Raw genomic sequence first — 25,686 nt, 5'->3', positions numbered from 1 at the left:
TACATCAGAAACGAAGCAAGAATGATGTCTTGACAGTAGCTTTTGGGGAAATTGAATAAAGATATGAGAGGTTTTAGATTAGGTCGGGAAAATCTCTTTCCACTTGCAGAAGGGCTTGTAAGCAAGACACAATGAATTAAAACAATTGGTAAAGAGACAATAAGGAGAGAAGATTCTTTTTCAAAATCAGCAACTGTAATGTACTGCCTGAAAGAAAAATACAACTGTAATAGTAACATTCAAAAATGAATTGGATGAATGATTAAAAGTAAAAACAAACTGTAAAGAATAGGGTCATGTCTAATTGAATAGGGTTTTCAGTCAGAACTGCTGTACGATAGATTTTTTTGGACAAGGAAATTAACAAAGAAAAACCTTGGGTTTATATACAAAAATCCTAAAGTTTAACACTAAGCACCCATAGGAGGCGATAGAACAAATAATGAAAGGCTTTGTCAAAGAATTAGGTTTCGTGCCATATCTTATGGAGGAGAAATAAATAATTAGATTAATTGTTAGTCATGGCCATGAAAATGTCACAAAAAAGTGCAAAGAAAGGACAAATTGTAAGAGTACAGAGATCATAGAGGTGTAGGATTGGAGGCAGTCACAGAGATGGGGAGCAATGAGGGGGATTTGTCAAAACTTAAGAACTGAAGTTTTGTTCAGCATTGGCTCAGCAATCACAGAACAACGAATAAATGGAATTTGAGTATAAGTCGGAATACAGTTGGTAGTCATGGATGAGTAGAAATCTAAATAAGGAGCTTCGAAAGTGAGTTTTGTGGGAGCATCATGTCTACTGGGAATAATGTGAGCAATGAAGCATGGAGGATATGTATCTTTTGTTGGTACTTTTTACCACAACATTAATTTCCAACATAGGGCAAACAATTATTGTATGTATGACTGCTTTAAAAGTTATATTTCCTTGGCGTTTCCTAGTTTTCTTATTTTGTTAAAATTTTGACTGATAATTAGCCTACACCCAACACGTTCTCATGTAAGGTTAATTTACGCGGATCAGTTATTGTTTGTCTCCAGATGCTGCCAGATCTGCTGAGTACTTTCAGAATATTCCATTTTCATTTCAAATTCAGATGACCTCAGTCCCTTGTATACGTTTGAATCTATTGCAATTTATAATAGAGAAATCAAATGATAAAGCAATTAGCTTAAATCTGAAACAAAAATCAGATTTTGTATTTTGTAAACATTAATAAAATATTGTTGATAAATACATGGACTTTGATGTGGTTCTTTATTATTCATTAGAAAAAACTGAGTCATACGCAGAAATTCTTTATGACTAAGAACCTCTGACTTGTTTGTTTAGTTCGGTTATTTTATTGATAATTACCAATCTCTAGTTTCGAGTTGAGTTATTTATCGAACCACATAGGCCATTTACGGGAAGGAACAACAAAAAGAACCTTTGACCGATCGCTGTCTGTTCTGACTAAGACACAGTTCCGGCAAATAACCGTAAATACTGTAGATAACTGAGTAGCTGCACAAATAAATAATCTAGTGTTTATGTTTTGTATCAGAGAGAGTGCGGGTACAAAGCAAACGCCTACAATTTATTTAAAATTCCACCGTTACACATGTTTATGCATCTCTTAAACGTAAGGATAAATCATGTGTAGACATGTAAGGGTGTTGTGCACATGTACGTGGACCGCAACGGTCCAACTCTTTAAATAAACACAGTCGCAGCCCATTCGCTGCTGATCCCCAATGAAGCGAGAGCTGTGTCAGTGTGAGTGAGGAGCTGAGTCGCAAACACCTCCCTGTGATCCAGCTCCACATGGGCTACAAATTGTTTCAAAAAGCACTGACGTAGACTGCCATTCATTCCCTTCCACATGGGCGAACCCATTCTCATGGAGGTGGGTGATGAGGAAATACGGAAATGTAATCTCTCGGCTGCAATAAATCTCAGCAGCTCATTCACGTCCTGAGACGCCTGAAAATTGGTGATATGAAGCAAAACACTCCACTTTCAACCAACTGTACCGAATGAACTGTCCGGAGGGGAGGGCGATGTCTTGTCGATCACCCCTCTCCTTGGCTCGAAGGATGGTTGTTTCCGAGTTGACGTCATCCTTTGTTTACACCTGAAAGCCCGCGGCTCCGGGATCGGGACTCGGACCGAACTCTGCTCCGCTGCTGCCTCAACATTAACACCTCCCCGCCAGCCCACACCCCCACCCCACCCCACCCCACCCCCTTCTTTAAACACAGCCCCGGGGACCGCCGTTACAATCCATTCATTCTTCAGATTGGCACTTTTGTTTACCACACACTCCTCCCGTCAACAAAAGAAAAAAAAACACACCACCATGTTAGCAGGTACAAGCTAATGTGTTCGACCGAAAGACAGACGAGACAGAAAGAAAGAGCATTATCCACCACCGGCAGCACAGAGACAACGGGCAAGATCAAGATGCCGAGGCGCAGGGAGAGCTTCCTCTTGCTCGAACAGGCCGTCACGGTCGACTCGAAGGAGATCGACGCTTTAGTGGCTAAAATCGGCGAGACGTTGCAGTTCCAGCGGATGCCCCACGGTACGAAACAGCACCAGCAGCAGCAGCAACAACAACAGCAGCACCAGCAGCAGCAGCAGAGTCAGCAACTCCAGTACCAGCAGCGGCTGTACCGCCAACACCAGCAGGAGCCCCGCGTCTCCGCCAAGTGCGGCCTGTGTTGTATCGAGCGCTGGAAGGTGCCCAGTCGCAACAAGCCGTACAGCGTGCCGCACCGGCTCCGGGAGGCGGCGGCCAACACAGCCGAGAGCAGCCAGCACACCATGCGCCCGTCCCCGGAGTGCGGTCCGCGGCAGCCCGCTCACCAGAAACTCGAGCAGCTCTTGTCCTCCGGCAATCTGATCAAAGAGGCGGTGAGGCGCCTCCACACCCGGCACCACTATGCACACATCTACTCCGAAAAGCTCACTCTGTAGCGGAGAAGACATTGGCAACAATCACCTACCCCCACCCCGGGCTTGTGGGGGTGGGGATGGTGCAGAATACAACCGGAGGAGACAGAAAGGGTGAAGAGAGAAATAAATCTACAATTTAAAGCCCCAATCATTTCATTATTAGCAACCGTGGCTGATTATAAAATAAAACACTTCGAAACGATCACAACTCGAATTGATGCAGGACTACGGTGTGAAATTTGAAAGCTTATTTTTTATATATATAATGTTTTGTCTTAAAGCACTGTATGATATTCTTAGGGAGGTTAATAAAACCCTTGGGATCCACTTTTGCACCAGTCCTCTGACTACAGAGTTTTTTTTAAACAAACGATCCAAGATACAAAAGGTGGATATTGACTTTTATTTTTTTTGAACGGGTATTCCTGAGATTACACGACATATGTTTACAGCAGAGAATCGCACTGGTGTCTGGTGCTTGTTTTTTGAAGTCAAGGCACCACAAGGTCGTTATCATGCCGACCTGGATTTGTTTTTTTTGGTTTCTCTTTGGACTCTGTGTTTTGATTGACCGTTTCCACAAATGTTTGAATTCCCCAAACCGTTTTATCAGCGTTGAACTGAGTAACACATGGCAGCTGAGACGAGACAACCCCTCATTCCAACTGTAGACACAGTACACCAGGAATTCCGCGAACTGTTTACAGTACGTGTCGTACCCCACGGGCTTTGGGACCTGGTTTAATGGACAAGTAGGGTTAAGTACGCTGTTATTTAATAGTCATTTAATTTTAGCCACAATCAATACGTGTATACTTCGTAACGGAGTATTTTGTTGTTCCTGTTATTCAGGAATTGATGTGTTTAATAAAATGATGCAGTTAAACCACAATTTTTATTCGTATTCTTCAAAAATATTTTGCCTCTTAATTTGCAGAGGTTTATTCGGTTGGAAAGGAAATAAGTGGTTTGTGTATGACACCACAGTAGAAGATTTTCTAATGTTGCTTGTGCTAATTAGGAAATCGTGCAGAAATTGTGTGTGTATAGTGTATTATATGTGAAGGACAGCACTGTTCAGCCATTTGTATTTAGATCAGGCCTACAGCTGCAGTGAATATTTACATCAAGAGGAGCTGATCACTTGGGGGAAGCTTCAGAATTTTAAAAAAATGCATGTTGTTTTAATGGACCACATATGCCTGTATTGAAATATTTTACCATTTCTTGAAGCTTTGTAGATGTTATATAACCATAAATTTCCAGTGGTTGCTCTTGAAGTGTAGAATTAGTGCTGGAATAACTGAAACATCCTGCTCAAGGTGGATAGACCTGCAACATAATGCAGATTAACAGAATTTACTAAACCAACAAATTGCAATGCTCTTGATGTAGTTTAAACACCATAATTTGTATAAAAGTTTTAATACCAATTAGTTGTAAATTAGGTACTGGAATTACAAACATGGTGTAAATGGCCTATTGAATAAATGTCCCACCAATGGGTTAGGTTATAGATGTTATTTTGCTTGAATCTGAATAAATCCACAATTTGGTTATTCTGAATAATTCATGCAAATTAGTAACCTGCATATCAAGAAAAAATGTGTATTTAATGAATTATTTTAATTTGTGGTGAAGATTACTCAAATGAAATCTTGGAGTTAATAATTGGAAAGGAAAACATAACCCATAACTTTAATTACCTTCCTTTCAGTGCCATTTAAATGCTGTATTTTGATGGAACAGTATGGATTACCACTTTTTCAAAACTCGATACCACTCCTACTTTGAAATTGGTGATGTATAAGCAGAATTGTTTAGTCCATTGTCCAATTTCTGGAAGCTGATTTAGAGAAATTAAGCCATCAATATAAGGAAAGGAAAGAACTGAATTACAGTTGAGACCGTGAAAACAGCTAGTTTCAGATATACCATGTAGCTATTTTTAGTAACTGAAAACAAAAACGAATAGTAGAAAGCATAGATAAGTCATGGTTAGACAAAAGTATATGATAGAACACTCTGGGAGAGTCTTATGAAATCAGGAGGAAATAAAGACACAACTAAATGAAAATAAATCGTAAAAGTGTCTTCAAGATTTGGACAGTATCAACAAACTCAGTTGGAGAGAACCAGGAGAAAATACAAGGGAAACAGGAGGAAATAAAGCAAAAGTAAACTTTATTCTAATTTTCCCTATATTTTTGCCTAACTGCTTTATTGAAAATATCTCAAGATTGCACAATGGCTATGGATCAATTGCTTGTATGTTAGAGCCTGGAATTTAAGGCGCTTAGGAAATTTGTTGCCCCAAACATGTTCACATCTGTCGGTGTTTATATATCTCTATTGCATAAACTATATTACATTGATTACATTGATTAGACGTTTAACATGTTCCAGGAAATAGGTTATTAATATATCGCAGGTTTTTGCATGCTGAATAATAGAGTGCTCCTGTTTTATCCCCAGATTCGTGGGACTAAACAACAAGATTTATTCAAATAACCACTTATTTAAGTCAAATTTCCAAAATGTGAACACATAAAAAGAATCAGTATAAATTCTCAAGGGAACAAATAAACAAGAAGCAAAGCCTTCATCTATTTGTACAATTTTCCAACCCAAGGGTGTAACAGGAAAACACCCATTACCTGGACTGGAGCTTTGGTGTGTTTTGCACATTTTTTTTTAATCTCAATATAGTCAGACTGAATAAACAGTAACACAAACCTTAGTTTGAATCATTAACCCACTTCATTCCATGCCACCACAATTTAAACAGATCATCTGACAGAATGTCTTCTAAATGAGCTCTAGTATTTTAAATTCCTTTCTGAAGTGAATGCTTTCACAATACGTCCCTTAGCCAAAAAAAATTTGATGACCTTTTCAGCTATCCTTTTTCAAAACTTTCCTTTACACTCATACCTTTATTCTCACTCAATGAAACAAAGATCAAAGTGTGAGTGAGAGATGTACTTTGAATTGCCTAGGTGAAGTATCCAATCGTATTTTTATAACTTCCAATGAGCATTTTAACCAAATTCTGTCTGACATACATCCGATATGGACTGTCCTGAGAAAAACCTTGAAACCAAACATCAATCTAAAAGCATTTTCTCTAAGTGAATCATGTCTGGAGCCTTTCTATTGAAACAAATAGTCAGAAAGTCCATGTTAGTGCACAATAGTGTGCACTAGGTCCAATACACAGCTAGATCAGCACTGGGGAGTTCATATGGAGAAATTCTGGGAAAGAGAGAAATGTGTCTTTTGAATTGTAGCTTTCCATTGCTAAATGACAACACCCAGGAATTTGTTAAACACCAGATACATAAATATCAACTGAAAAAAAAGGATTAATGTATTTCTGTGTTTTTAAGAATTAGATGGTTTAAATAAAAATCTTGTGCTTACATGGGATGAGATTTATATTTATAAAGAGAATGGATGTGTTGAAAAGTGAATATGCTGAAAAGTGTTTACTAAGTGGTTTGGTGATATTGCAGAAAGTCAATGAGTCTCAGACTATGGCAAATTACTGCCTGTTCAAATGCCACTCATTGGAGACTCAGCTATTGAAAATTGCCCCTTAGTTTACTATTTTACCAATAAAAGCTTTTTAAAAAAATCTAGAAATCCTCCATGGGACTTATAGCAGCAGTATAAAAGTTTGTAATGTAAATAGTTGAGATTAAGTGATTTTAGGGAGAAGAAAACAAAGTTCCTATCATCTTAATGTTTGGCCTGACTCTCCATGCTTCAGGGTCTCTGCCTTTATTCCTGATGAAGCGCTTTTGCCTGAAACGTCGATTTTACTGTTTCTCGGATGCTGTTTGGACTGCTGTGCTCTTCCAGCACCAATAATCCGGAATATCAGTAGTATACTTTCACATCAAGTCAGTGATGTGATATATGTTGTAAAGTTATTCTATTACAATGATGGGAATACAGTTGTCACTTTTAGTCTGCAGCAAGACATGATAAAGGTCACAATCCACACTCCAGGTCCCAGATTATTTGTAAGCAGTGTCATGGGAAGAGTGTTGCTAACTCTGGATGTATTCCAAGGTTGCTTCCCATGGCATTCTGTTTGCAACTATCCAACCCAGTCAAACAACCTTTTTCGAAAAGTACTAATGCTTTCAAAACCAGTAGGGTGAAAATGTTTGAAGAAAATGAAAATAAATGGTTTTCAAATTCTGTGATTTTTCCACCAGAGCCGTTTACAGTGGCCTGGGGACTAATCCTTAGTATTTTACTAATGCTACTCAGCATGGACCAACTGGCTTTCTTCTAGGCTGTAAATTTCAGACTCCTGGAAATTCCAAGACATATGTAGTAAATTGATAACTCCCCATGGGAATTCAGGGGTAGGCCAGGCAGTAAATGACATGGTGGTAATGTCACTAGATTAATAATATCAAGAACATCAGGTTCAATTGTTCATTGGTTCGAATTCCTCTGTGGCAGATGGTGAAATATGAATTCAATAAAACATCTGGAATGAAAAGTTGTCCTTATGGCAACCACCTAACCATTAAAATTTGTTAAAAATACCATCTGATTCACTAATGTCCTTTAGGGAAGGGAAATCTGCCATCCTTACCTAGTCTGGTAATTTGACTCCAGACACACAGCAATTTGGTTGACTCTTAACTGCCCACTGTTCAGTTAGGGATGAACAAACATACAGGCCTATCCAGTTATGCTGACATCCCATGTTGAATGATAAAACAAAAAAAATTAAACATTGATTACACGTTTTAAAATTACTATTACTTTTAATTATCTGAACTGTTTACTATGTTTTTCTTATTTCTGATGCAGCTATTGAATTGAAGGAAGTACATATGTTATTGAAAGGAAGGTTCTTATTCAGACTGAAAACAATAATGCAGAGCAATTTGTATGTCTTCATGACTCTCTTTTCATTGATATCACCTTTACTGCTTTCTGGACTAGTTAATATAATGAAACTATGATGTTTATATTTTTTTTTCTTCATCAAAGGGCAATTCTCCTGTTTATATTTTTTTCACACAATCCTGTTTTTTTTCTTTTTTTTCCTTTTTTTTCGCCTAACTGCGGTACTATGATGTTTATATGCAATATAATTGTAATATTTCTATGAATTAGCTAAAGGGTTTCATCGATCTCTACATGGTATGGCACAATTTGAACAGTTTGATCATCTGGTAATCCTGTGTGACAGAATTAATTTGTAAACAGAAATTATGGAAAGGCGTCTGGGGTAATGCTTTTATTGTTTTCCTAATAATAATCATCTTTCCAGTCTTTATGTTTGTGAGCACTCTAGACAGGGTGATTTTTTTCTGAAGAATACTATGTAAACCAAGGATAGGATGATTTATTGCAGCTAAAAAAAAACAGTGATAAGTAAAATGATTTTGTATGCTCATTGTCTTTATAGGAACACGTAACTAGTTAATTTAAATTAACTAGTAATTTAATTTAAATTAACCTGTGCTCATTATAACTCCAACACAGCATGGTGTTATTAATTATGGCAGTACCAGATTAATAAAGCTTATGTAAGTCTGTCATTCTACAAATTTATGGCACAACAAATAAAAATACCATCAGTTACAAAAGCAATACATTTGAATGTATAACAAAGTTAGTTTTATATTCCACGTGGAATCATTAAAAAGTTAAGACATCAGGTGAAATGGAGACACACGGGATTCTCTTGGTAAAACTACATAAAACAGTACTAAATAAATTATGAGCAAATAAGACACAACAGTTTCAGGGACTGAAGGAAAGGTTGCACAAAATCTTGAAATCAGCACTCCAAGACAAATGAAGTGGGTCCGGAGAAAGAACAATGTCCTGTATCTGCAGGCGTGGGAAGCGGCTTACTTGCCTACACGGATCCCTTTGTACAGCGGCTGTTTTTTTTCTTGTTCGGCCCCATCTCCTCCTACAACACCTGCAGATGTTGGGGGACCCAGTAGAGAGGGGCTGTGACCCTGTCTCCTGGTGATTTCTGTCAGGTGTTCAATAACATGGAGTAGCACAGCACTCATATGTTTAGATGAAATCTGAAGAGAATTTCCAGAATATATATAGAACATAGAATATATTGATAGACTTTTGCTGAAGTCTTACCCAAGTATCCCTTAACATTTCCAAATGTATTTCAAAGGTTCTCTGCAAATCTCCAGCATAACTGAATAGGAAAGGGAGAATATACCTTTAGCAATTGCTAATCTTCGTCATGACTTATTTACTGCTGTTCAGCTGGTCACTGTGTGGTGAAGTTGTTAAACATTACCTAATAAAATGGTGTACCACCACTTTAAAGGATGCTAGCAGGCAACCTGCCTATCAATCATCCCTCATCTCCTTTACTAAGATGGCTAAACCTATGTTACAGCTTAAGGGTCACATCTTTAACCCTTTAGCACTTGAGATATTCTACTGAAATAATCCCCACATTCTTTTCATTTATACTGTGAATCAATCCACATTGCAAATAAAGTCAATTTGAATACCTGAACTGCAATCTGGTCTGAAATCAGTCGCACCCAGTATGAGCCCAAAACAAAATCTGGACTTTCCATTCCATATAATGGTGTAAAATGTTGCCTATACTGGAAGTTCCATCAGGGAAGTATGGTTTATACAATAAAACAATATTGAAGACAGGACTGCAGACCAAGAATTAACTAAATAATGGCTAGATTTAACCTCCATGCATTTAATTCTGTTCCTGATTTGCACAGACATGATGTATATATTTCATGACTGTCCACTCCTCAGGATGCTGTCATGTGTTGGAGTGATGGTTGATTATCCTGGCTAAATGACTTGTATTATTTATATTCTGCATAGTGAGTGTTGCATCTATTTGAAGGTGAGTGCCTCATAGCTGAACCCAATACCCCCTTACATAGCCTCTATACTGCCCAGGTAGGAACTACTGTGGGAGTAGGAAGTCAGATCTTATTTCCCTTCAATAATGCTGGGACAAATGTTAACAGCCATATGGCAGCTAGCTGAGACTAGATAATTCATCACAGAATTGAACTTCAAAAAAAAAAGAAACAAATATAATGGTGGTATCAGTTGCACAGCAGATAGCTCTTAGATTTCCTGTTACTCACCAATGATTAAAAATATCTGACAAACAACATGATGTAGACTGATATTAATTCAAGGTCATGTTACTGGAAAGATAGGAGCTGCTATTAATTCATGTTTACTCTTCATACATTGTTTTTGTTTATATCAGAAGTACAACTATACAATATCATAAACTAATAATTAAAAAGGAAAAAGAACATAATTGTAAATTAACACAAGTTTAACTGTGTGTATTTACTTTGACCTTTGTTCTTTGATTTAATGAGGTAGAATATTTTAAAACTCATTCATGCATATTGTAACTATAAAGGTTTATTTACAACACATACTAACACTGAAAATGTTTAATAACCGGTTTGTGCAAAACCTTCCTTTTTTAAAAGTAGATCATCCATGTAGAACCAGGTGAACAGACTTTAGAATTTTACCTTCAGCTGACTCAGTCTGCTTCTGACAAGATAAGAGTTCTTGGGACAAATACCTGTTGTGTAGCTTACTGATAATTTACTAAACCATATATGTCAACTTGATTCCAGGTTTAATCTTCGATCTATGCTGTTATTTGATTTTAAATGGGAAGGGGTGGGACAGGTAGTGCCTACTGCAATTGGGTTTAGTTTGTCTGGATACTGAGAAATCTAGTTAACTATAATTACCACTAAAGATCATAGATCTCTGATGACATATGTGAACATATATAGGCTCATCTAGGACGTTGGACAGATTCCAAATCTGTTAGAAATTCAGGTTTGACATAGATACCTTCTTGGGTTCAGTGGCCTCAGTTGCTCCTGTAAATGCTCCTGTACCCTTATAGAAATTGACTCATTCAGTCCTGTATATACTTGCACCATAACGTAACCTTGACTATAGCAATAATACTCTCATGTTACCTAAGCTGGGTATTCATGACTTATACACTTCATAGCTTTTATCTTTTGAAAGTGAACCAAGCAAACCCAATACAAATCAATATCACTTGATTTCCTAGGAAGATAGAAAATGACAGTTAATGACTCACTTAGCTCAAATAGTATAACTGCTGATTGAGTAATTTAAAAACAGAAAGATTGCAACATGTTTTCTCACATCATGCTTGACTAATGCAAAATGATTTCTAACAATTGGTCAGCATTTCTGAAGCACTCCTGCCTCTGGGAGTTATCCCTGGGTGGGTGGGAAGTGGTTGGATGGCTATTCCACTGAGGCAGGCCAACTAGTTTGCATTGTTAAAGCCATGTTAAAATAGGTCATAGCTCCCTCCCTCCCCTCAACCTCGGCATCAAGAAGCTCATTAAAAGTAGGCATGTATGAAACCAACACTTAGGCCATTTGATGGATTGTGCATTTACAGAATTAGAATGTAGCAGGATTCTATCATTGTTATTATCAAAATTGATAAAAGAGAGCCAATAGATGTGGTATATAGGTAACTCACCTATAACACCACAGTTATATTCCAGCGAAACCTTGCTTAATAGAAATAATGGGGCCGATGGGAAAGTGGTGTTAAGGGCTGACCAGCAAAACAGAATCACTCAAAAATCACCCAAAAGGCTACACAAAGTATAGCACAGTCAGAAAGAAAATTTTAATTATATTTATTAAAGAAACAAAAGCAAATTTAACACATTACATTGAAAGCTCACCGATGGAGGTAGGATGGCTTGGTGCACTATCCAGGATGAGGAGAGCTTTGAAATCCAAATTTTTTTTCTGCAATACTGTCTAAAAACATCTTCCAAAACATCAGTAACAAGGTCAGAAAAAAATTGGGGTAAAAAATGAGGTCTGCAGATGCTGGAGATCACAGCTGGAAATGTGTTGCTGGTTAAAGCACAGCAGGTTAGGCAGCATCCAAGGAATAGGAAATTCGATGAAGGGCTTATGCCCGAAATGTCGAATTTCCTATTCCTTGGATGCTGCCTAACCTGCTGTGCTTTAACTAGCAACACATTTTCAGCTCAGAAAAAAATTGCCCCGCCATCCAACGTTTTTTGCTTGAACTGAAGTGCGCACTGAGAGCGGACTAAAGGTAACTCTTCAAGGCCCGCAGATTGGCAGATTGATACACCACCACAGACTTAAGCTTTAAGTCTCCATTGTGACTGGCATCCAGCAGCACAGCCATACAATGCTAAGCCACCTTAAAGCATGAATAATGTGCTTCATTCTTAGAAATGTAGGCTCTTGCTAGCATTCACTTCCAGTATAAACCTGTCTTATCCAAATTGAAGATTTGATCTAAGATGTAGCCTCCTTTGTCAGTTATTGTTTTAACTATGGGAGGAAATGCCAGCACATGCTCTTTGTCTCATTCCTGTTAAATGAGCCATATCTCATGTTCTCTCCTTTTGCTAAAAAACACTTCATAAGATTTACCTTCTTTTCCAGTGTTATAGCCTTTATTTTGCATTCACCACCAACAGTTATATCACCAAGACACTTCTTTCTAACATTCTTGTCACTATGATTAAAGTCAAAGCACGTAGGATAGGAGGTAATGCACTGGATTAATGAGTGGCTAACAGACAGAAAACATTGAGTAGTAATAAATGAGTTATTCTCACTTTGGCAGCCAGTGACTGGTGAGATACTACAAGAATCAGTACTTGGGACCCAATTGTTCACAATATATTTCAATGTTTTGAAGACAGGCACCAAACGTAACATTTCCAAATTTGCGAATACTATAAAGCTTAATGGGAATGTATGTTGTGAGAAAGATAAATGAGGCTTCAGGAAGTGAATGGGCAATAACATGGCAGATGGAGTGTAATATGGTAAAATGTTAGGTTATCCATTTGGGAGGAAGAACTGATTTCTTAAATTGTAAGGAGTTAAAAAGTGTAGATATGCAAATGTACCTAGGTGTCTTGTCAATGAGTCAAGGAACGCTGACATTCAGGTGCAGAAAACTATTAGGGAGGCTATTGGAATGTTAGCCTTTATTGCAAGAGGATTTGAGTGCATGGGTAATGAAGTCTAACTTCAATTAAGTAAAAGCTTGGCAAGACCGCACCTGGAGTATTGTGTGCAGGTTTGGTCACCTTATCTCAGGAAACATGGAGATAGAGACAGAAAAATGTGGAGACAGAGCCTCTGTCGTCGAGAATTCTAAAGGTTTTCATCCCTCTGAGAAAATTATTTTCTCCCCATCTTGGACCTTAGTGTCACTCCCCCTAACTTTTAAATTGTGCTCCACTTCTAGACTTCCCAACTAAGGAAAATGAATCTTCGTTCTTTCTCAGCCAGCAATGTTTCTGTTCCTATATCAAACATTAATTTGATGAGACTTAAGGTAAAATTTAAAAGGCCTCTGGCTTCCTGTGGCATATTAATAACTATTCAGATAATGGGAAGGCCGCATATATTTTTTCTGTAAGTTCTCTAGGATGTTGCACGAGTGACTGTGATTGCGGCGAATGAGAAAAATGACAGACATGAGTGAATCGGTTGATTCATACGGCATTCAGAACTCCAACTTTCTACAGAACTGGGCAGTTAAGAAGCGTCAGTAGACCCAACAGATTAATTCTGCTTTCTATCCACAGATTTTGCCAGATCTACTGAGTTTCTCCAACAATTTTTGTTTTTGTTTCAGATTTCCAGTATCTGCGATTAGAGTCATAGAGATGTAAAGCGTGGCAACAGACTCTTTGATCCAACTGATCCATGCTGACCAGATCTCTGAAACTAATCTAGTCCCATTTGCCACCATTGTATCCTCTAAAGTCTTCCTATTCATGTACCCATCCAGATATCTTTTAAACATTGTAATTGTACCAGTCTCCATTATCTACTCTGGCAGTTCATTCCATACACGCACCATTCTCTGTGTGAAACAGTCGCCCCTTAGACCCCATTTAAATCTTTCCTGTCTCACCTTAAACCTATGCCTTTTAGTCTGGACTCCCCTAACTTGGGAAAATTCCATCTGCCACTCCTCAACCCATTTAGATCTTGCCCATCTCTTGCAGTTCCAAATAGCTTTGTTGATCTTTAGGTGGCCCTGCTCTCTCCCTAGTTTCTCTTTTGCCCTTAATATATTTGTAGACTCCCTTTGGATTGTCTTTAACACTATTTGCCAAAGCTATCTCATGTCCCGTTTTTGCCCTTCTGATTTCCTTCTAGTATACTCCTACAGAAGCTTTTATACTCTTCTAGGGATTCACTTGATCCGAGCTGTGTATATCTGACATATACCTCCTTTTTATTGACTAGAGCCTCAATTTCCCTAGTCAGCCAGCATTCCCTACACCTGCCAGGAGAAACTGAGGACTGTAGATGCTGGAGGTCAAAATTGAAAAGTGTGGAGCTGGAAAAGCACAGCAGGTCAGGCAGCATCTGAGGAGCAAGAGAATCGACATTTCAGGCCTAATTCCATCATCAGGAATGTGACGAGAGTAGGGAGGGAAGGGGGCTGAGAGATAAATAGGAGGGTGGGGGTGGGCTGGGGGAAAGGTAGCTAAGAAGGTGATAAGTAGATGCAGGTGGGGGCGTGATGGTGACATATTGGAGGAGAGGGTGAAGTGGATAGGTGGGAAGGGAGATGGACAGGTAGGACAGGTCAAGAGGGCAGTGCCAAGTTGGAGGGCTGGATCTGGAATGAGGTGGGGGGAGGGGGAGACGAGGAAACTGGTTAAATCGATGTTGATGCCGTGTGGTTGAAGGGACCCAACAGGGAAGATGAAACGTTCTTCCTCGAGACATTGGGTGGGTTGGATTTGGCAGTTGTGGAGGCCCAGGACTTCCTGTCCTTGGCAGAGTGAGAGGGGGAGTTGAAGTGGTCGGCCATGGTGGGGTGGGGGTGGGGGGTGGGGTTGTTTGATGTGTGTGTCCCAGAGATATTCCATGAAACAATTGGCCAGTTGGCATCCTGTCTTCCTAATGTGGAGGAGAGCACATCAAAAGCAATGGACACAGTAGATGAGGTGTTTAGATGAGCAGGAAAATCTCTGCCAGATATGGAAGGATCCTTTGGAGCCTTGGATGGAGGTGAGGGGGTAGTGTGAGTGCAGGTTTTACACCTCTTGCAGCAGCAAGTGAAGGTGCAGGTGTGGAGGGTGGGTTCGAGGAGGCGTGGACCTAACGAGAGAGCCTTGGAGGGAATGATCTCAGTGGAATGCTGATAGGGGTGGGGAGGGAAATATATCTCTGGTGGTGGGGAGTGATTTTTGGTGGCAGAAATGGCTGAGGATAATGCGCTGTATCTGGAAATTAGTAGGGTTGAAGGTGAGAATCAGGGTTTTTATCCTTGTTGCGGTTGAAGGGGTGGGGTTCAAGGGCAAAGGTAGAGGAAGTGGAGGAGATGCGCTGGAGGGCATTGTTAATCACATGGGAGGGGAAATTACAGCCCTTGAAACAGGAGGCCATCTGGGATGTTCTGGTGTGGAATTGCTCCTCCTGGGAGCACATATGGCAGAGGCGGAGGAAATGGGAGTAAGGGATAGCATTTTTACAGGTGGGGGTGGTGGGGGGGAGGTGTGGTGGGAGGAGGTGTAGCTCTGAGAGTCAGTGGGTTTGAACTAGATGTCCGTGTTGAGTTGCTCACTGGAGATGGGGATGGAGAAGTTCAGGAAGGGGAGGGAGGTGTCTGCGATGGTCCAGGTGAACTTGAGGTCAAGCTGGAAGGTGTTTGTGAAGTTGATGAACTGTTCAACCTCCTCATGGGAGCACAAGATCATCAATGTAGCAGAGGAAAAGTTGGGGAATGGTGCCAGTGTAAGTACAGAAGATGCTTTTCACACCATCAGGAACATACTATCTCTGAACTCTTGTTATCACATTTTTAAAAGCCTCCCACTTTCCACCCATTCCTCTACCTGTGAATAGCCTCCTCCAATCAATTTTTGAAAGTCTTGCCTAATATAATCAAAAATGGTCTTCCTCAAATTTAGACCTTTAACTTTTAGATCAGATCTATCATTTTCCATAAATATTTAAAAACTACTAGAATTATTATCACTGGACTCAAAGTGCTCCCCTACTGACACCTCAGTCACTTGTATGCTTTATTTCCCAAGAGGTCAAGTTTTGCACCTTCTGTAGTAGGTACATACACAGACTGAATAAGAAAATGTTCTTCTGCACACTTAGCAAATTACCCTCTAACTAAGCCCTTAAGAAAATGACAGCACTAGTTTATTTTGGAAAGTTAAAATCCCCAACACTAGAACCCTACTATTCTTACAGATAGTCTTCACTTTGTTTTACTCCAGGTTCCCAATTTGACAGTGTGCGTTATCTGAAAACCTCAGCTCAATTCTTGATTATAGATGACATCGTATGTGCAGGAGCATACTGGCATCTGAATTTTCTATGACAGACTTAAATGTCATGGACCTCTCTATATGTGCTACAACACCATCTGGATAATTTATCTTCAGAACTTTATACTTTACTCAAGACATTAGCTGTGTTTTTCTCTCCATAGATACAGCCAGACCATTTGAGTTTCCCTGTTTTTATTTCAGTGAGTTAAGGTAACTGTTTTGTACTTAGTATTTGTACCTAACTGTTGATTAATAGATGCCTGCACTCAAGAACTTTTAAAAAAGAAAATGTATCATTCCTTTTGTTTGAATAAATACTAGAATTTAAATTTTAAATGTATTCAAGGATTTTTGCAAAGATGTTGGAAAATGTAGTATAGTTAATGCAATCACCTTTGCGAAATTTAAATATTAAATACATTGAGTGATTGTAATGCAATATCATCTCTGTTGGCATGCTGGAAGTAATTACACACTGATTTCCTGCAAACCAATGCTACCCAATTTAAACTGAGCCACATATAATTGAATTCTGAAACCCAGAGTAAATTCCAGTTTTTGAAACCATAAGTGTGAAAAGAGGGAAATGAAGGTCAGCACAGTCAGATTATCATCCATTGGAAATTCATATACAAATATAGAAGGAAGAATCAAACAGTCATACATTAAAAAAAAAGTCACACTGAGAGATCCAAATGACTGGTGTGATAAAATACAGGAGAGGCACAGGAACCTCTGTGTATCCTTTAATGCTCCAAGTCATCATAAAATTCAACACCAGGTATTTGTAGATTGTCATGTAGCTGCTCTTACCTCGAACTCTCATTTGTCCTTGCTGGTTGTTTTCTTTCTGCTCCCAAGTTCTCAGACCAGTGTTTGCCGGTCAGCATAAGGTATGCCAGGCATTTTAACAAAAGGAACACCATTAGCAGAATGTGGATCTCTTTTTCTTAACATTCACCTCAGAGAAAATACACAGCACTATCCCTGATAATGCAGATTTGTTGCTAACATTGAACTCTCTATCACTGAATATTTTAAAAACAATCATTGAAAATTATTTTAAAATCTTTGTGATGGGAAATCATGTTTCACGAACTTGATTGAGTTTTTTGAAGAAGTAACAAAGAGGATTGATGAGGGCATATGATGGTGGACATATATAGACTTCAGTAAGGCATTGGACAAAGTTCCCCATGGGAGATTGGTTCGCAAGGTTAGATCTCTTGGAATACAGGGAGAACTAGCCATTTGGATACAGAACTGGCTAGAAGGTAGAAGACAGAGGGTGGTGCTGGAGGGTTGCTCTTCAGACTGGAGACCTGTGACCCGTGGAGTGCCCCTTGTCACTTATATAATTGATTTGGATGTGAACATATGAGGTGTAGTCAGTAAGCTTGCAGATGACACCAAAATTGGAGATGTAGTGGACAGCGAAGAAGGTTACTTCAGATTACAACGGAATCTTGATCAGATGGGCCAATGGGCTGAGGAATGACAGATGGAATTTAATTTAGATAAATGCGAGGTGCTGCATTTTGGAAAAGCAAATCAGAGCAGGACTTATACACTAAATGGTAAAGTCTTGGAGAGTATTGCTCCAAAAAACCTTGGAGTGCAGGTTCATAGTTCCTTGAAAATAAAGTCATAGGTAGATAAGATAGGGAAGAAGGTGTTTGGTATGCTTTCCTTTATTGGTCAGAGCATTGAGTATAGGAGTTGGGAGGTCATATTGCGGCTGTACAGGACATTGGTTAGGCCACTTTTGGAATATTGCGTGCAATTCTGGTCTCCTTCCATTGGAAGGATGTTGTGAAACTTGAAAGGTGTTCAGAAAGAATTTACAAGGACGTTGCCAGGGTTGGAGGATTTGAGCTATAGGGAGAGGCTGTATAGGCCGGGATGTTTTCCCTGGTGTGTCAGAGGCTGAGAGATAAGCTTAGAGATGTTTATCATGAGGAGCATGGATAGGATAAATATTCAAGGTGGGGAAGTCCAGAACCAGAAGGCAGAGATTCAGGGTGAGAGGGAAAAGATCTAAAAAGGATCTAAGGTGCAAGTTTTTCATGCAGAGGACGGTACAAGTATGGCATGAGCTGCCAGAGGAAGTGGTGGAGACTAGTACAATTAAGCATTTAAAAGGCATCTGGATGGGTATATGAATAGGAAGGGTCTAGAGGGATATGGGCCAAGTGCTGGCAAATGGGATTAGATTAGGTCAGGATATCTGGTTGGCATGGATGAGTTGGACTGAAGGGTCTGTTTCTGTGCTGTACATCTCTATGACTCTATGACCACATTATAATCCAACTGATTTGTTTGGAAGTATTAGCTTTCAGACTGCTGCTCCTTCATCAGGTAGCTGTGGAGCAGGATCATCAGACACAGAATTTACCGCAAAAGTCTCAGTGTCATGAATCTGAAACAATATATTGAGAAAGCTTAAATTGCTGTTAAGTCTTTCATCTTTTAGAATGGGTTTCAGGTTTTGGTTCAATAATAAGTAAATCCCAGAACTTCTTTCCAGACCCATTCTCGAGATAACCTTTTATAATCTTTTTTAAAAAGTGACCTCTCCGCTCAGGCAATGCATTAAAGGTGTGAGGGTAGGGTGTGTCTGTATCCTAGTCTTGATTCCTAAAGCAGGAATGCTTGGTAGAGTGTGTGCATCAGTGTGACGGAGTATAAATCTGTGAGAGGGTGTGTCCAGTCCTATAGAGTTCCTGATGCACCCTCATCCCATATACTTCCCATGTAGGGGACTTCTACTGCCTTCTGAAGATACACAAAGCCAACACACCAGCATGTCCCATCATATCAGACATGGCACTCTGAGTGAGAACCTCTCTGGCTATGTCGAATGCATTTTGAAACCCGTTGTACAGAGTACCCCCAGCATCTGTCGCGATATTACAGATTTCTTACAGAAACTCAGCACTCATGGACTAGTTGAACCAAGAACATTCCTCATCACATTGGATATTTTGGCACTCTACACCAGCATACCCACAATGATGGAATTGCTGCAACAGCCTCAATACTCAATACCAACAATTGCCAATCTCTGAGCACCATATTACAACTCATTTGCTTCATCCTTGACCACAACATTTTCACCTTTGACAACCAGTTCTTCATCCAGACACACAGAACAGCCATGGGGACCACATTTGCACCCCAATGAGCCAACATTTTCATGCAGAAGTTCGAACAAGACTTCTTTGCTGCACAGGACTTCCAACCAGCAATATACACCAGATATATTGACGACATTTTCTTCCTTTGGACCCATGGCCAGGAGTCACTGAAACGACTACATAGTGAAATCAACACCATCAGACTTAGCATAGACTACTCTTTAGTGTCTGTTTCATTCTTGGACACACACCTCCATCAAGATGGGCACCTGAGTACCTCAATCTACCGCAAACCCATAGATAACCTCATGATGCTGCATTTCTCTAGCTTCCACCCTAAACATATTAAAATGGCCATCCCCTATGGACAAACACTATGCATACACAGGATCTGTTCAGATGACAAGGAATGCGACAGACACCTGAAGGTGCTGAAGGACATCCTCATAAGAACAGGATACGATGCTCAACTCATTGATCATCAGTTTGGACGTGCCACAGTGAGAAATCATAGTGACCACCTCAGGAGATAGGCACGGGATGGGACCGATAGGTTACCCTTCATTGTCCAGTACTCCCAGGGAGTGGAGAAACTATGTCATGTTATTTGCAGCCTGCAACACATTATCGTTGAGAATGAGCATCTCACCAAGATCTTCCCTTCACCTCCACTTCTCACCTTTAAACAATCACCAAACCTTGAACAGACCATTGTTCGCATCAAACTGCCCAGCCTTCAGACAACATCAACCACAACACCATACATCCCTTTCATGGCAACCACTACAAGTCACGTCAGAATGTCGACATGGATACTACCATTACATGTGGGGACATCACCCAGCATGTACGTGGCAGGTACTCATGTGACTTGGCCAATGTTGTCTATTACATATGCTGTAGGCAAGGATGCACCAAGGCATCGTACATTGGCGAGACCAAGCAGGCATTACGACAACGGATGAATGGACACTGTGCGACAATTGCCAGTCAGGGAACACTTCAGCTGTCAGGGACGTTCTGATGTTTTGGATGAAATTTTAAACTGAAACACCATTTGTCTCAGAGATCTCTTGTCACTATTTTGGAAATATTCCTCATGTCCTTCAATCAGTTTGTCATGATGTTGATTACCTGGCCATTATCACTGTAATGTGCACTTTACCTCCATTACAACACTTTAAAGTAATAGGCCAGTGGTTGCAAAGTGTTTGGACACGTCAGGTGATCATGAAAAGTGCGAGGTAAGTACCAGTCTCTTTTTGAACAGTTTTTTACAAAAGAAAGCTTACAATGCACATCTCCAGAACAAACTCCATGCATTCCTGAAGACTGTTTGTTCCCATGTCGAGCACTTGGTTGTGTTTCAACTACTGGTGTTTAGTTTCTTTTTACAAATGATACCTGCAGCATTTACCCGCAACCCCCATTGCTTTAAACTAAAGCAAATAACTGCGAATGCTGGAGATTTGAAACAATCAAAACCAGAAATTGCTGGAGAAACTCAGCAGGCCTGGCACCACCTGTGGAGAGAGAAACAGAGTTAACATTCAGAAGGGTCACTGGATTCGAAATGCCAACTCTGGTTTTTTTCTCTACAGATGCCGCCAGAGCCAATGCATTTCTGCAGCATTTTCTGTTTTTCATTGTTCCCCACTTCTTTAAACTTGTGCAACATTTGTTTTGAAAATGTAAGGCTTTCTGAAGTCAATGATTTGGAGATGCCGGTGTTGGGCTGGGGTGTACAAAGTTAAAAATAACACAACGCCAGGTTATAGTCCTATGGTGTCGTGTGATTTTTAATTCTGAAGTCAATGTACACTCCACCACAGGAACTTTTGAAACTCAATTTAGAGTGACAATTGCTTAAAATTAAGTTTTCAGTTGTGAAGTCAAGTATGAATTTGTTTCTTTTTTCTGATTTATTGAGACCTCCTCTGTGCTTTGATCAAACAGTCAGCACTTTCTAAATTTAATTCCAGCCAGCTGACTCTAAAAGATTGCTATTAACATGTTTAAAAACAGCTTGATTCTTCCAGTTCTCTGTCTGAAGGCAAGTATGACCCATAGGACCACAGCCACCATTGTGTGTGGAGCAAGAAAACAGATGTTGAATCCATTGCAATGAAATTGAAACCTGAAGTGTTGACACCAATTTGATATAAAACAGTCAACATCAAGCCAACAGAGGCTCCAATTTGCTTTCCATCCCACAGCTGACCTGGAATCTCTCTCACTCTAGCTACCTGCCATTGGTGGGTGTTACATGGATTTACAAGTTGGCCATCTTTAATGCTGTTGCACATTGGTACCACCAAGTCCATTAAGATAAACAGTTTCTAAGCAAGCACAGGATTAAGGAGTTATAGAGAATCAAAAACAGTCAGAACTGATAGAGTAAGTTGGAGTAATTTAATGAAAAAATAACAAAGGTATAAGGCAAAATGAAGTGATAATGAAACAAATAGATAAGAGAATTATCCAAGGCCAGTCTTCTACTCCCAGTGCTTTTAATATAGGCTGCAGCCGTTATACACTATATGTCATCAGAGAAAAAAATGGAGCAGAGGTTAAGACCTAAAATTGTTAAATTTAGTCTAAAGATTGGAAGCTGTTGACATCTCTAGTCAAAAGCTGAGCACTGTTGGTCAAATTTCAAATTTCAGGAGGTCAAGCACAGGGGTAGACAATGGGATGAAACTATAAGTGACCAGTGGCTGGGTGTTCAGGATCACACTCATTGGTGGAAAGAGCATGTTCTGGCAAGTGTTCACCTAATCTCTAGTTGTCTCACCACATCATGATTAGCAAATATTGTACACTAAGTCTGAAGATTCACAAATAATTCAACCATATTCCCAGGTGAGTGTCAGGGACTTTTGTACAGTAGGAAGGGAAAAGATAAAAAGTGAACTGTTCTAGAAAAGGATCACTGAAGCTGAAATGCTAACTCCACAGATGCTGCCAGTCCTGCTAAGGTTTTCCAGCAATTCCTGTTTTTGTTTCTGATTTCCAGCAGTTTTTTTTTGGGAAAAGAGATGTTACATCTGTTGTGTTTGAATGTTAAGGTGCTGTTGCATTAGTATTAGGAATAGAATTATGTTTATTGTCATGTGTTCTCAAGTAGAGAAGTCCAGGAGCACAGTGAAAAGTGTACAAAATCGCCATTCTCCACTGCTATCTTGGCTACAAAAACCCAAATTTAAAAAGTTAAAAATCACACAGCACCAAGTTATAGTCCAACAGGCTTAATTGGAAGCACTAGCTTTTGCCGTGCTGCTCCTTCATCAGGAAAGGAGCATTCCAAAAGCTATTGTGCTTCCAATTAAACCTGTTGGACTATAACCTGGTGTTGTGTGATTTCTAACCTTGTACTCTCCAGTCCAACACTGGCATCTCCAAATCCAAATTTAAAAGAAAACCATCTTAAGTACAAAAACCAAACAACCATTAAAAAAAAACAAAAGCTGAAATACAAAAATAAAGAGTCAAGAAGAAAGAGGGAAGCATCCAGATCTCAAAGTTTTATCTCCATAAAGTAATCTTACCTCCCTGAGGTAAGTGGGCCTCTCCGCTCCCCCCCCCCCCCACCCTTTGCCTTGAGTTTCAGTGCCACTGCCACCTCAGGGCCTCAGAACTTAATCCTGTTGCCGCTCCATGCCCTCAGAACCCAGTCCTGTTGCCGCCTCATGCCCTCGGGACTGGCTCCTCGCGTCTGTTGTTGCTGTTGCCGAATATTGGAACATGTCGCTCCTGATTCTGCTGCAATTCTGCTCTTGCTATCGCCAAAGCCCCACCAAAGAGGCTGCAAAGTGCAAAAAGATAAAGATGCAGAATAAAAGTAAAAGATTAAAGAAAAAGAAAGAAAGGAAAAAGGTAGATGGAAGCAGATGAACCCGGGCTCAGCTGCTCGAATGCTACATTGCTACTTCACTGCTATCTTGATCACATTAAAAGGGCAACAGTCTAGGGTGATGGAAGATTGTGGAGGGATGATGCTTTTGAAGGCAGAAAGCAGAGGATGGGGGCAGATGTATTTAGTAGAGGCATTTCCTTAGACTTGGTGGAAATAGCAGAGAATTATCCCTTTTGAGTTTTAATGAGAAAATATATTACAGTGTATTCTGTTCTTAATTGTAAGGATTTTACTCACATTCATTACAGTGCTGTTAGATTTCATAAAAATGTTAAAACTCTAACATCAGGCCCACACTGAGCTCATTCTTTGTTTGTAAAGTATCCATCTTGTGCAAAGTTTGAAATTCAGAAAGTTTGTAATTGATATTGTTGACGTGCAACAGAAAACTGGTCCAGTCTGTCCAATCATAATCAGCAATGCACCTCCTCCTCCAACACTCATATAATCTCCCGAGAGAGGGAAAATGCAGCTTGTGACAGTTTGCTAAACTGTTTTCAGTAGCACCGCTCACTAGTTAGAACAAAGACTGCAGAAGTTAATCTAAAGGAAGTAATGTTATTGAATGAAGAGATTATGCGCAACTTACAGTTGGTTCCATCGGACATAATAACACTACAGGGACCGTGGTTTGATTGGATCATAAACCTTTAACTTGTGAGGGAGCAATCTAAGAGATGTTCAGTTGGAATGTTTTTAGAACATAGCCTGAATTAAAAACGTCATCAGCTGTAAGGCTGATGCATTTAATAAAAGTATTAAAGAACTAATAAATGGCACTTTCAAATGTAGCTGCTAAATTTAGTTCTACTTCCCACCATATTCCCTTTCCTCTTTACCAGCATGACTTCTTTATGGGTTCAGTCCATGTGTTTACAGACAGGATGTGGAGATGGTCCAAACATGATCATGTTCCTGCCCTCACCCAAAATACAGGCACAGGTGTTCAAACATCATCAGGGTCCATTGAGGTGTAGAAGCCAATGCCTTCCTTGTCGTAGGGCCTTGAATTTGATTTTAGTACAGTAACTACACATCTGCCAGTTACTGTCTCACTCAATAAAGAACAAGGACTACAACTGGAATTTCTTTAATCTGCACAGTTTGTCTTCAAAGGGGAAGATCCACCAAGTGTGATTTTACAACGTTTGTTAAGTTCTTAAAGTGAAATCAAATGACATTGAGCACATGACGTTCTTGGACTGTTTCTTTCTCAGCTACAGGGTTTTCTCTAATTTAGTTTCCTGTATGTTGAATTTTTGTAGTAGGATGGAATGGCTCGCAATTTAAACCAAAATATAATTTGCAAACTTAAAGTCGGGACAAAAAAAGTCTTGAATTTTCAAGACAATTTTTTATTATCTTCTATTTATGCCATGTTTTGATAAAACCTATTTTAACATTAACTGCAGTTTGGGGCATGTCTTGAGAATGTTTCAGGCCTTCCTCAAAAACTTACCAGACATGTTTTTGATAGGTTTTCATACCAACATCAAGAGCTTTGATGTCACTGGAACTGTATTTAAGGCTGAGTTGTGCACATTTCAAATGCTGCAAGGCAAGAATAGTCTTTTCTAGTTACAGACCATAAAAGTGTCCAAAAGAGATTGCTGATATGGTCCAGCTCATGGACAGGGACCTTGAGGGTCTGGTGAATGAGGTGGTTGAAAGGAGGACTACTCTCTTTCCCTTTGACTGACAGAGGAGACCATGGCATTGGACCCACCAGCTTGATTGCTCCTTGGGTCAATGTGGTATCATCAATCCAGAAGAATGCCCAGCAGTGCCCATTTGCTCTCTGCTACCTCATACTCACTCTATCCATGTAACGGCATCCACCTACTATCAAGGCTCATGATGTACTGCACTCACTATTGCATGTAGTATTTTCACTCGTTGTCTCTCAACAAACCCATCATATCCTCTGTGCTTCCTGTTCACTCATTCAGGCTGCTTCACCGCCTTTCCTCCACCTGCATTAACATTAATACCTTACCCAATCCCTTCATCTCATTGCAGGAGAAAAACAACACTCTGTAGGCCTGATAGGACCAAACTATGTTGTGGGGTGGCTAAAATTTGTCTCATCAACCTCTATAAGGACAGAATTCTTGAATTTTCCAGTGAAAATCCAGGTCAAAATCAACTTCAACCCCCCAGTAACCAAGTAAGGCATATTGTATACTTGCCTTTATTTATTGAGGCATTGAATACAAGAGCAGGGTTAAGATGGAGGTGTATATAATAGGCAGGTCACAGATGGAATACAGCGTGCAGTACTTGTCAACATTGTAT

At 39.7% G+C, this 25,686-nt stretch overlaps 2 protein-coding genes across 2 annotated transcripts in view; one reads left to right on the top strand and one right to left on the bottom strand.

The window, feature by feature from the left end:
* The first annotated feature begins 2,041 nt into the window (after positions 1-2,041).
* Positions 2,042-3,825, top strand: gbp (glycogen synthase kinase binding protein). The gene has a single exon (XM_060824424.1). It carries the CDS (start codon positions 2,366-2,368, stop codon positions 2,963-2,965), a length of 600 nt encoding a protein of 199 aa, XP_060680407.1. The 5' UTR covers positions 2,042-2,365; the 3' UTR covers positions 2,966-3,825.
* A 386-nt stretch (positions 3,826-4,211) lies between these two features.
* esrp1 (epithelial splicing regulatory protein 1) overlaps positions 4,212-25,686 on the bottom strand; it is a 153,289-nt gene continuing 131,814 nt past the window's right edge. Inside the window, exon 15 of the mRNA XM_060823680.1 lies at positions 4,212-4,276. Within this exon, the coding sequence (XP_060679663.1) occupies positions 4,262-4,276 (15 nt within the window). The 3' untranslated portion in view covers positions 4,212-4,261. The remainder of the gene's footprint in view (positions 4,277-25,686) is intronic.

The sequence above is a fragment of the Hemiscyllium ocellatum genome, chromosome 4, assembly GCF_020745735.1.
Source record: "Hemiscyllium ocellatum isolate sHemOce1 chromosome 4, sHemOce1.pat.X.cur, whole genome shotgun sequence".
NCBI classification, from domain to species: domain Eukaryota; kingdom Metazoa; phylum Chordata; class Chondrichthyes; order Orectolobiformes; family Hemiscylliidae; genus Hemiscyllium; species Hemiscyllium ocellatum.
Note: the sequence above shows the minus strand (reverse complement) of the source record. Positions and strands in the feature narration are given on the sequence as shown.

Excerpts from the sequence above, each read along its gene's own strand:
- gbp (XM_060824424.1), top strand. The coding sequence starts at position 2,366 with ATGTGTTCGACCGAAAGACAGACGAGACAGAAAGAAAGAGCATTATCC.